The 12160-nt window shown below is 46.5% G+C and overlaps 1 protein-coding gene across 1 annotated transcript in view; it reads right to left on the bottom strand.

Moving 5' to 3' along the window:
* Positions 1–12160, bottom strand: part of si:dkey-220k22.1 (multiple epidermal growth factor-like domains protein 9) — a 101854-nt gene that overhangs the window by 67374 nt on the left and 22320 nt on the right. Inside the window, exon 2 of the mRNA XM_042060321.1 lies at positions 11017–11206. Within this exon, the coding sequence (XP_041916255.1) occupies positions 11017–11206 (190 nt within the window). The remainder of the gene's footprint in view (positions 1–11016; positions 11207–12160) is intronic.

Genomic DNA, 12160 nt, shown 5'->3' with positions numbered 1-12160 from the left:
CCATATGACTGCCCAAGAGTGAGCTGCAGTCAGAGTTCCATTTTAGCTGTTAAGTGAGAAAGCACTGAAGCAACCTGACCCCTGTCTGGGGACTATTTTTGCATTAAATTGCAGGGTTGCAACATCACCCATTCTTCTTCTCTTAACTGGATTTCTCACTCTGCCCCTCTCCTCTCCTCTCCTCTCCTCTCCTCTCCTCTGCTTTCTGTCCTCCTCTTGTGTCCTTAAATCACACTTCTTCAACTTCTCTACTCAGGTTCCCCTTTGTAACTTTTTCACTCATTTTCTTGCATTTTTCTCCTCACATCTGCACCATCTCAATTCTCTCTCGAACTTTAAATCTCTCTGTTGACATCATGCAGGCCTACTTCCACTTACACATATACACTCACTTCTAGTCTCTCTCTCACACTCACTCAACTCTCTGTCTCTCTCACTCTCTTTCTCTCCCTCTCTCTGCATATGGCAACAGGGTGCTCTTAATGTGGGTCAGGGCTGTCTGCCTCCTGTCTGCGACCTCCACCACACCGACCGCAGTGGAGTAGCGGGGGGGGTGGGGGTGGTGGTGGGGAGGCACGCCACCGCTGCAGCCTATCACAGGGGTGCCCTGACCCGCTGGCGACCTTGTGTTCTGATGCGTGATCCCCCCCCCCTTCTGCCACAACAGATTTTTGCAAGAGTCAGACCCCTGGCTATGGCGAGAGAGAGAATCAAATCAAATAAAGGAAAAGAAAATGAAGAGAGGATAAAATGGAGGATTATGGAAGAGAGTTGTACTGCCTGAGTGCAAAGATGCATTTACATGCAGATATTCAGTACTATTTACAGACTGGGGGTATACTATTTGACTTAAAAACAGAGCTGGGAGCTGACCGCCTGCTATTATGCCACACCATACTGTATAAGTGGAACTGCAGATTCAGAAGCACTGGGTTCAAAAAGTCAAGGGGAAAGAGACGCAGAGAGAGGGTCTGAAACATTGACTGTATATACTGGGTCTGAAAGAGAGAAGAAGGCAGAGGAAAATGTAAGAAAGGATGTCAGAGGCTGAGAGGGGGTGAGGAGGGGAGAAGAGATTAGATGTGCTGCAGACATGCTACGCTCTAAATCAAACAGCAGCATGACACCTTATATGGCCATACGGAGCGTGGCTGAGGGTGACAACACCACTGACTGCTGGCAACCTGTCTCCTTCCTCTCCACTGTTCTTTCTCTTTCTTTCTCTCCCTCTCAATCTTTGCTCTTTCATTCTGCTTCCTATATTGATCTTTCTTTCTTTCTTTCTTTCTTTCTTTCTTTCTTTCTTTCTTTTATTTTTATACCTTTCTTTCTTTACACCTTTCTTAAAGACCACTGGGCTGCAGATTTCTTTTCTGGAGCAAGTGGCACAAAGTGTCTGTAATGCCTATAATTCATTCTGCAGATAGCACTTGGAAAGTAACTGCTTGGTTGATTTTACTGCATTAAAAAGAGTAGTTCAGGGAACCGCAGCCTTTGAAGAGACATTTTTCTAACAGCTTTCATGTTATATAATATTCAGAATCATGTGCATATCGGTATAGAATGCGTGAAGTTTCAAAAATCCACCACCGTTGGTCTTCAAAATGATGAGAGAAGTCTCGGGCTTTCAGAGATTTCTAGTGATGACTGCAAATCACATATGCAGCATAAATATTTCATGGCATACGATGTGCAAACATATAGACAATTGTTTACATAAGAAAATGCACACTAATGAAAATGATGAGACCAAAGCATCACTTTTGATGTCAGCCCTCCCTCTTTCTCCCTCTCTCTGACACACACACACACACACACACACACACACACACACACACACACACACAGAGACAGATAAAGACAAAAAGCACTCTTTAAAGTTTAACTGATTATTCTATTCCTTTTGAGCACAAAAGCATCTACTGTAATCTCACTCTGCTCTCCGGTCCTACCCCCACCCAGCCCCACCCAGCCCCACCCACCCCAGCCCCACCCAGCCCCACCCAGCCCCACCCAGCCCCACCCAGCCCCACCCTAGCCTAGTTGCCAGCTTCCCCAGTAGTCCTCCTCTCGCAGGATTTCGCTCACAGATGGTGGTCTCCTCCTCTGCCCCTCCCTCCTCCTCTCCTCGCTCTCTTTCCCTCGTTCGCCATTCATACTCGCATCCAGGCTTCTGTGGGGAGGCAGTGGCCAGAGAAAGGAGGAGAAGGAGGAGGAGGAGGAGGAGGAGGAGGAGGGAGAGGAGGACAAGGAGGGGGAGGGAAAAAAGGGGGTGCTCCCGGTGGCAGTTGCTAAGCAACCGTCCGCATTTATATGAGGTGCAATTTTCTCCACCCTTGCCCATTTGCCAATTTACAGTTTTCCTTATCTTCATGCTGGGATCTCCCGCCTTCCTCCTGCTCCCAGCTCTTTCTCCTCAGGCACCTCCAGACTGGAGCACAGCGCTACAGCTCTAGCTTCCTCACTCCCCTCTGGATGGGTTTGCATGGCCTTTGTTCCTCAGTCAGCTCTGTGTGTGTGTGTGTGTGTGTGTGTGTGTGTGTGTGTGTGTGTGTGTGTGTGTGTGTGTGTGTGTGTATCTTTACTTGGAGCTGTAGTGTGTTTGGCGATGGTTGTGGTGGTAGTGGTGGAAGGAATGAGTGAGTGAGGGTGAAAGCGAGAGAGAGAATGAAAGGACGTATTACCGTGTGTGTGTGTGTGTGTGTGTGTGTGTGTGTGTGTGTGTGTGTGTGTGTGTGTGTGTGTGTGTGTGTGTGTGTGTGTGTGTGTGTGTGTGTGCCTTTGGCAGGATTAGCGGTGCTTCATTATGCTCTCTCTGGGTGCCAGGGCTGCAGTGAAGGTCCCTGATTTACGTCCACCCTGGCTCAGAGATGGATGGGGAGGAGAGGGAGTTAATTGTGCATCTCATTCATATAAATTGCTGCTTTAGAATCAGTCAAACTTGCTGACCACAACTAGTCCCTGTTTTTATGATGAGGGATCTCGGCGGAATCTGCCTTGAATTCGGAGCACAACTTCCTCAAAGCAAAATGAGCCGTTTGTTTGTGTGCGCGCGTTCCCTCTAGGTCAGCACAAATCCCACAGGTCAGTATCGCTCGCTCACATCGCAGGTGTTTCTCGCTCTAGTTCCTCAGGCTGTTTTAGGCTACACACACACACACACACACACACACCTTACAGAGAAAGAGAAACAGACAGAAACACATACACACTGTATGTCACCGGTTTGGGAGAGAAGAAAAAAGCTGGTTGTCCGTGACTTAATTTCCTCCCTTCTTCAACTTGAACAAATAGGGCACCCACTCCCAGACAGATGTGCGAAGCTTTTCTCATCCCTCTTGCAATCATTCCCTCGCCCTTTTTCAGGTCATCAATATGACCAAGGGATTAACTAGTGGGACTGGGTACCAGAGGTTACACTAGGGGAGAGGGGTAGGATTTCTCTCTCTCTCTCTCTCTCTCTCTCTCTCTTGTGGTTCATTTCATTCTTCTTCTTTTTCGGGTCCCATAGCTATCGATTCTCTCTTTCATTCCACTTCTCCCCCCATCTCTCTCTTCGCGCCCTCTGTCCTTCCTCCTTTTTGTCCACAACTTGTTCCCTGCATCACTCTCTCTCTCTGCACCTTTCTCTCCTTTTTGGATCAACTTCCACCTCGCCCTGCCCCATGGGAGCGTCTAGTGTAAGACCCCTGCCAACTTTTGTGTCAGTTAAACCGCCGTGCCGAGGAGGCGACCCAATGACAGGTCTCCACTTTCACACATTAATAATGAAAAAGGCGAGAGTGTACTATTCCAGCGGCTGTTTATTTGCACAGTCACCAACTCCTGCGTCTGAATGGCGGCCAGCGTGTCAGAAGGGAGAGGGCTGGACAAGGCTGCGACCCCCGAAAAAGCGGGGATCAGATTGAAATAGAAAACCCACAGTGTGCCGCAAGTTCTTTTTGCTCAAATATTTTCGAAAGGGCCAAACTAACTTTTTTTTCCCCCACTGTCGAAAGTGAATGAACTCTATTCTGTGTTTACAGAAAGAGCAAGTCTGGAGACAAACATAAAGTGCTGAGCGAGGGATTGAGTCTGTAACATTTCACAGGCCAAGATTATCACAACAAAAGGCAGAGAGATTATTATTAAGGCGAGGAGAGTGAAAAACAACAGCATGGAGGGGGAAACAGGAGCCAAAGAAGGAGCCGTCCTTCCACCAGAGGCTCCCTGCAAAGGCTGAACACCCTTTGGGAGCTGGAGGACAACTGGGAGGCTTTTGGAGAAAAACAGGAGGCCGCAAGTCCAGTGATCCAACTGATAAAAACAGTGACTGTATAAAACAGGGGAGCAAGGGAAAGTGCTTTTGATATTGTATCCACTCCATGAGCAATGGCTCGGCTGCTGTAGGAGACAGGGAGGCACAGGAGGCTAGCAATCTGGTTCAGAAGGTTGCGCAACATGAAAGCTGGAGGACTAAGAGGCTGAGGAGGAAGTGAAACCCCAGGTGAGCTTTGAAGGAGGAAGAAGGTATTAAGGGTCTTTTCAGGTCTGTGGGAAAGCTGCTGCTGAATGGGTCTACCCTGGGCTGAGCCTTCAGCAACTGCAGTCAGTGCAAAATACCACAAAGGAAGTATCGGGTATTTCAGAAGAGTTGTACAGCTAAGCCCTTGTATTGATCGAAAAAAATGGAAACTGATTGAAAACACATACAAACTAAAATGTCTCCAAAAACTCTCAAAGTAGCACAATGTTTAAGTGCAACATATTGTTGTGCTACATGGACAAGGAAGATTTGTTCGTGGTAGACACCATCCTACTTTCCAAACTGCTCCATGTAATTTTCTTTCCATTATCCTGTCAACGAATATAATTTCTGAGTATAAATACCAAGTTAAGAGTCCTTTCAGACAACTGCAATGTTCAACCAAGTCTTCGCTTGGACAGTGGCCAGCTGTGTTGTGATCATCTGAGTTAGCGCAAACGCAAATCCTGGCTGTAGGATCGGGCCTTCCTCTCCCAACGCTGCGGTCTGCCGGCTGTTGCCCGTCCTAGAATGTGGCGTATTGTCGCGGAGGCTGCAAAGTGAGACCGAGCCACTTCTCCGGTTTAATCAGCATTCCTGCTCTGTGGCTTGGCCAGGAATGCGAGAGGGTACCAATTTCGCCTTCCATCCAGCCTTCACCACCGAGCCGCGACCGGCATTCTCTCCTCCTATTGCCCAGCCACACTGCACAGGCATGAATCCACGAGGCTAGAGTCTCCTTTATGGTCCTCCTTCTGCCCTTATGGCTCAGGGAATGGGAAAGGCTTTCTTCACCGAGACGGCAGCATCTCCTTCCAGAGTGACAAAGCCTTTTTTTCCCTACATATTCTGTGGTTGGGAAGACGGGCAGAAAAACACTATCATTTATGTTTGATCTGAAAACAGAGGGTCCTTGAGAGCGAGAGAATATGGGAAAGGCAAGTCTCAGCTCCAGTCAAAACAGAAGAGTACAGGGGGAGAAAGGACCCTTGTTGTCTAATAGGGATGGGATGGCACTAATGGGATCTATAAGTGTGATTGAGATACGGGTGGCGTTTCATGCACTGGAAGGTCACAGGAAATGTGACTCGTGCAGCCATGGCCATTGATCAGCTTCGCCCCTGGCGCCAACTCATACTCATAGTCGTGAGCTCGCTCGATACAGACACACACACTCAGACACTCTCTCTCTCTCACACACACACACACACACACACACACACACACACACAGACACACACATGATAGACAGCAGTTTGCTGACAAAGGTCTCACCTTCAGCCCTTTTGGATCATTACATGCCATCATTTCCATTTGCTAAAAAAAGCTTCCAAAGATTAGCCTGACGAGCCAGACCCACATTAAAATGTAGGGTCTGGGCACTCACCGTTCGCAGTGCTCACTCCGAGGGGCGGGATAATCAGTTGTCTTTCAAATTCCCTCTGCACACAATAGGACAGCGGCAGTGCTATGAGTCCCATGCGTTTCCCACCAGCGGAGCTAGTTGGCTAGTTCAAATGTTTGCCAACTTAATAAAAGCTTAACTCGTGTCACACCAACAGCAACATCCATCTTATTTGTTTTCAAGTAGCAGGGAATTCAAGCCAAACTCTCAATCAATCATTATGTTAAGCCCACCTAACGACTCTATACACGATTTCATTGGCCTGATTGAGTTTCGATTTCTGGAGCTCACAAGCCAACGGAGAGTTGCTAGACTAGCCCTGGCAGCAAATGTAATTTGCTGCCGCTAGGGGCGCGTCTAGATTTCTAGGCTATCCAAAGATATCTCTGGAGAAGTTTTATGCATAAGAAAAGTCAACTGCTCAATTCTACACATGCCATTGGTAAAGAACCCAAAACCCCAAAATATTTTTCTTTAATCTTGTTTAATCTAAACAACTGATACTCCCACAACGAGTCTTAAAGAAACCATAAGCTTGACTTGATATCTAAACACGGGGGAAAAAACGATCCCTCGTGGCGACAGACAGACCAATCCCGGTTTGGCGCGGCACCACATCATGCAGATCAAAGTGTGAATGTCTAAATTGCAGCTAAAAGGGCACTGATGAGTGCTGCTGACAGGCGTCAGCATCCTCTGGAGTACCAGCTAAGGGCTTTGGAGCGCTGCAGAGGTATTGGTTTACGTGGCCAAGTGGTGGCAAGGCTTTTTACAAGGGCACTCTGGCAGACGCGGGTTGATGTCCCAGAGCCCGCTCATAATACCTCGGGGCTCGAGAGAGATTACTCGAGAGAGATTAAGAAGTTAACATGAATTATTAAAGACGTTTTTTCCCCTTTCCACGAGGGAATTTTAAACAGAGCATTCCTGTCTGAGCTGTTTGTCTTTGCTCCAAATCAAACACGGAGATTCGCTGAGCCTTGCATGACTGTATGGATCTAGTTTCCAACTATAGGCCCTGCAACAGGGCAAGCTATAATTACTCATCATGCTTATGGTATCATCAGTGCGCAGGCAGAGGAGGCCTCGCTCAACACTTGCACGCTCTGTCTGCCACACACACACACAGGACCTCTTCAGAGGGAATGCAAACACACATGCACACTATCACACACTGCCACACATGAACACACACAAAGATACACACAAACATTTAAGGCAAGGCCTTGCTTTCCCTTAGCTGTCAATTGCATGAACAAACTTGAGCTTTACACAAGGAACCAGGATGTAGAAAAGTGGAGGAGAGTCATCCCATTTAAAGCTAAGGAAACCTTAGCCTTCGTGTGTGGTGGTTAAGATTAACAACCAACATACCCTGCCGTACAATAGGCAGCCAAGAGCTGCAATGCACTTTATGTGGTCGTATAGTCTACTGTAGCACAGCCACTGAACTTTGTGCTTCATGGCAGCTAATTAACTATCGATTTATTATGTAATAGAATGAAGACAGATGGTGGTCGGGGTGAGTACGCTGACCCAGGACTGTTGGACCATAACGTCCATTTGGGTCCCGATTCTAAACCCAAAACACCGAGAAACAGGACAGAGCTTCCAAATGGCTCGGGGACAAATTGACATTCTGCAGCCAAACACTTTATAATTCGCCAGTCTCTGATTCTGAAAAGCGAATCAAGGAAAACAAGCCGAGAAAGCTGGAGATTTGGAAGATTTACTTTTAAGTAAACACAGGCGTCCTAAGCTTGACAAAAAAAATAATACTGCAATTCAACAAGCACTTAGGTGCCAAAAACACAAAACCAATAACTGGATTTTGTCTGTCAGTTTTGCTGTCTCTGTCCGTCCCCTCCAGTCAGTTTAGTCTTGCCCATCACACCTCTTCTCTCTTCACGGTTTTCTTGCTGCTCACCTGAGCAACACCTGGGAGGCAGTTCGAAAACCTCCACATCTTCAGTAGAAGGAGAGCACCTGTCTCTCTTACACTGGGCACACCGCCGAGACGGTTAGGTAGCATGCCTCTGAGGAGCCTGATGCCTCTCTCTCTCTCTCTCTCTCCTCTCTCTCTCTCTCCCTCCCTCTCTCTCGGGAGCTGAAAGAGAAGTAACAACCCCTGCGTGTCCTCCAGTGACTGAAGTGGATACCGAGATCAGATTCCGGGTGGAGAATGTCAGAGGTATTCTTAGACGCAGCACATTCCCCCCACCAGCGAGTATGCACAAATAGAGCCGGCTAGATTTCTGTCTCTCCATAGGACATACCTTTTGCAATATGTGGTTCCCCACATTGAGCATTTGAGAGTGGATTTAATTAACAATGACGATTAACATCCTTTGATAAGGTCAACTCCTGAAGGGACACGAGTCTGATATCGACAGAAAGATAAATGGGAAAAGTGAAGAACAAACCAAAGAAAGAAAGACAAACAACTAGAGACAGACAAGATTATGACAAGTAGACAGAGATTGATGGCTAGACTGGTGGAAAGGCAGATTGAGATATAGATACATAGATATAATATGCGTATATGAAAATAATGACGGCAACAGAGAGATAACTGGAGACAAAATACCAGAGATGGTTTCACACCTGTGCCATCTTGTAAAGACATGGGAGGTACTGTATGATTCAGGTGTGCTGTGCCATCTTGTAAAGACATGGGAGGTACTGTATGTTTCAGGTGTGCTGTGCCATCTTGTAAAGACATGGGAGGTACTGTATGTTTCAGGTGTGCTGTGCCATCTTGTAAAGACATGGGAGGTACTGTATGTTTCAGGTGTGCTGTGCCATCTTGTAAAGACATTGGAGGTACTGTATGTTTCAGGTGTGCTGTGCCATCTTGTAAAGACACGGGAGGTACTGTATGTTTCAGGTGTGCTGTGCCATCTTGTAAAGACATGGAAGGTACTGTATGATTCAGGTGTGCTGTGCCATCTTGTAAAGACATGGAAGGTACTGTATGATTCAGGGGTGCTGTGATATCTTGTAAAGACATGGGAGGTAGGCTACTGTATGTTTCAGGTCTGAATGCGATTATCAGATGGAGATGCAATTGGCATCAGGGCTGAACAGAACTATAGAATGCATGTCTGTGTGTGTGTGTGTGTGTGTGTGTGTGTGTGTGTGTGTGTGTGTGTGTGTGTGTGTGTGTGTGTGTGTGTGTGTGTGTGTGTGTGTGTGTGTGTGTGTGTTTCCAGGTGTGGCGACTCACACAAATGCACAGACACACACAAAAAAACAAAGGCTGCGCCCTCAGGCATATTGTATTCGTGTCAACAAATAACAGAAGCAGATCCTCCTCTCTTTGTGTGAGCCAAGGATGAGGCCAGAACCCTATGGATTGAATTTAACATCCAACAGTTGGACAGACAGGATGAAGTCACACCCTCCAGGCAAGCAGGTAACCTGACATGCAAGAAGAACAGCAACAACAACACAATACACACACACACACACACACACACACACACAACACAATTAAATTACATTACTGCAATATTCTGGCTGGCTCCCCACGTACTACACAGTTTTCATGAGAAGGAATGCTTAAGCCAACAGCCATGATTTATGATGGAATATTCAGTGCCCCCCCCATCCCCCCCATCTTCCTAGTAACAGTAAACACACAGATTTTCCATCAGAGCTCACCACTCCATCAAAGGTGGGGTGGGGGAGGGGGTGGTTAAACAGAGCTTAAATGACGGGGGCAAAAACCAGACTGGCGCGCTAACCCAAGCCAGTCAACCAGAAACCCTGACCCAGATCTGTCCGACACATGGCTCAGACGTGGGGAAAACTCATCTTATTATACACAGGTATGACGGCTGTCAGCGACAGCTGAGGAATAACCAAAATGGGAGTTCCCAGGAAATACAAAAAAAAACACATAGCACCAGGAACTAATGTTTAATTTTCATGAGTAAGGGGGTTCTTCACAGTAAAAATGCACTGCAATGTACATGGACAAAGAACTATCAATAGTTCTCCTACACAGACCTCTTCAGAGCGTTCCACCTAGGATCCTTAATGGCTCTCAAAGGGCCAGTTCTGGGTTCTAGATTAGTCTGGGCTTTCACTGTAAGTGTGACTTTGTCAGCACAAAGTGACTGAAAAATTGACTGGATTTCAGCGCCTTGAGCTAATCTCACAGCACTCGCAATCACGGCTCCTTATTACCCTTCCGACACCACCAAACAGCCTATGAAATCATTCAGCTACCCTTCTAAAACGTCATATCAACAGAGTATGCCGCACCTTGCCACAAAATATCACCCCCATAACCCAGCAATGGGGTCATAAGTAACCATATACAGGCCATAGCTTCTGACGGTTCCCATATAAAGGGGTGGATATTTATGGAGGAAGCAGGATTATTGGGGCGGTTTTTCCTCCCGAGACCTGGGATCAGAGCCAGGTTATTCTTTATGCATCCATGCCTGAGGTGGCTTCTCCCACCGGTCTACACTGCACACGCTGCCACACACAACAACAAGTCAGCAAATAGCAACAGAATAACTTGAGCAAAAAGCCCAAGGTGGACATTCTGCTGAAGTTAGTGAGGGCAAAGTAACAACTCTGTCACCAGCTACCATACTAATAGCACAATAAGGAACATAATGAATTACAGTACGAGGCAGAAACCCACAATGCAATTGCTGAAGGGAAGTCATTTAGTGTGTCACATCACATCACACACACACACACACACACACACAATTGGACAGTGCATTCATGCCATGTCCTATAACGTCATCTATTTTGGTTTTAAGTTACAATGTCCTTTCTACATAACCTTCACAAAAAAGTAGGTGAAGGGTCAATTGAGCATAATGTCCTGTGGAGCCATTCTCTTTGAATGCAGGCAAAGAGGTCCACAGACATGAGAGCCAACCACCACGCCCTCTATTCAGTCATCTTAGGTCACAGAGCACCCAAGTGATCACAGACATTACTCAAATATGTTTGCCTGCATGAAACAAACTGCGTAAAAAAACCCCATCTTGTTCCCATCTAATGCCAATTCACAACAATCAATGACATCACATAAAATTCACCAGTGAGTCCACACGCTAGTTAGAAATCTTTCGCCTACCTGTCACAAAGAGTGCTGACCGCTCCGAAGGAGTCGCATCCACAGGACAGGCACCCGGTGGAGCCGTTGTTGAAGTATCCATCCTCGCACCCGTCGCACTGCGGGCCCGCGTAGCCCTCCAGGCAGACGCACTGGGCCGTCTCCAGGTTACAGTCCACCGTGCCCTCAGCGCTGCAGTTGCATCCGAGATCTGGCAACACGGAGGAGAAGAAGGCAATTCAGATTCAGAGCAGGGAGGCCAATCAATCAGACAGAATACAGCAGTGAGCATATTGTAACCTAGATAAATATGAATGTGATTCTATAGCCCATTCGGCCTGACACAAAAGCTGCCTTGGAAGTACAAGTGCTTTATATTCATTCACTTCTATTGAAATAGATTGAAGTTTTAGGAGGGATACTTCACAGTGATAACTGCTTCAGAGCTTTTGGATTTACAAATGTCAACAACCTTCCTTTTACTTATTTCCAGCCTACTCGTCCATGAGTGGTCCTCCACACATCACAGCACACAAACAGAGATGCCCAAGAACCTGCTGAGTTTGTCCTGGGCATACAAGCCAATGGTGTTCCAGGGGAGATGTGTACTTTATTTCTTTTGTTACCATTTGGATATATAGAATACTACAAATGAAATACCAACAACAAATTTAAACAAATTCTTTTTTTTTTGTTTGTGTAGGTATGTCTTAGTTCGCTTTCTTGTGTCTTATTCCAAATCCCTGGAATAATCAAACTGATGCAGACTGAGCTTTTTAGGAAGCATAATAAACTTAAGCCGTAATGTCTTAAGTGGTAAGCGGTGGCATTTAAATAAGGAAATCAGACTGGAGGATTACACTCAATAAAGCTCCTTCCTTTTTGTGGGCTCAGATTTTATGCCCTCTAAAAAATGCATGGTCCCTCAAAAGAGTGTGAATATTTAAAACGCAGAAGCGTTTATAGAAATTTAAAAAATCTTCAAGGCACTCTGAAATGAGCGTTTAAATCTCCGCCATCCCTACCCCCATCAGTGAAAGCTCTTTATTAAGTGCTAATGTTACAGAAGGCCCACAGAGGAAATGAAAGCTATCTGATTCTAATAAGGTGTTAGCAGAGGTCACGGCGGCTTGCTGGCTAGGACCCAAGAACCTTGGCCTGTCTG

This window comes from Alosa sapidissima, chromosome 13 (assembly GCF_018492685.1).
Source record: "Alosa sapidissima isolate fAloSap1 chromosome 13, fAloSap1.pri, whole genome shotgun sequence".
Lineage (NCBI taxonomy): Eukaryota > Metazoa > Chordata > Actinopteri > Clupeiformes > Clupeidae > Alosa > Alosa sapidissima.
The sequence above is the reverse complement of the archived record's forward strand: the minus strand, read 5'-3'. Positions and strand labels throughout refer to the sequence as shown.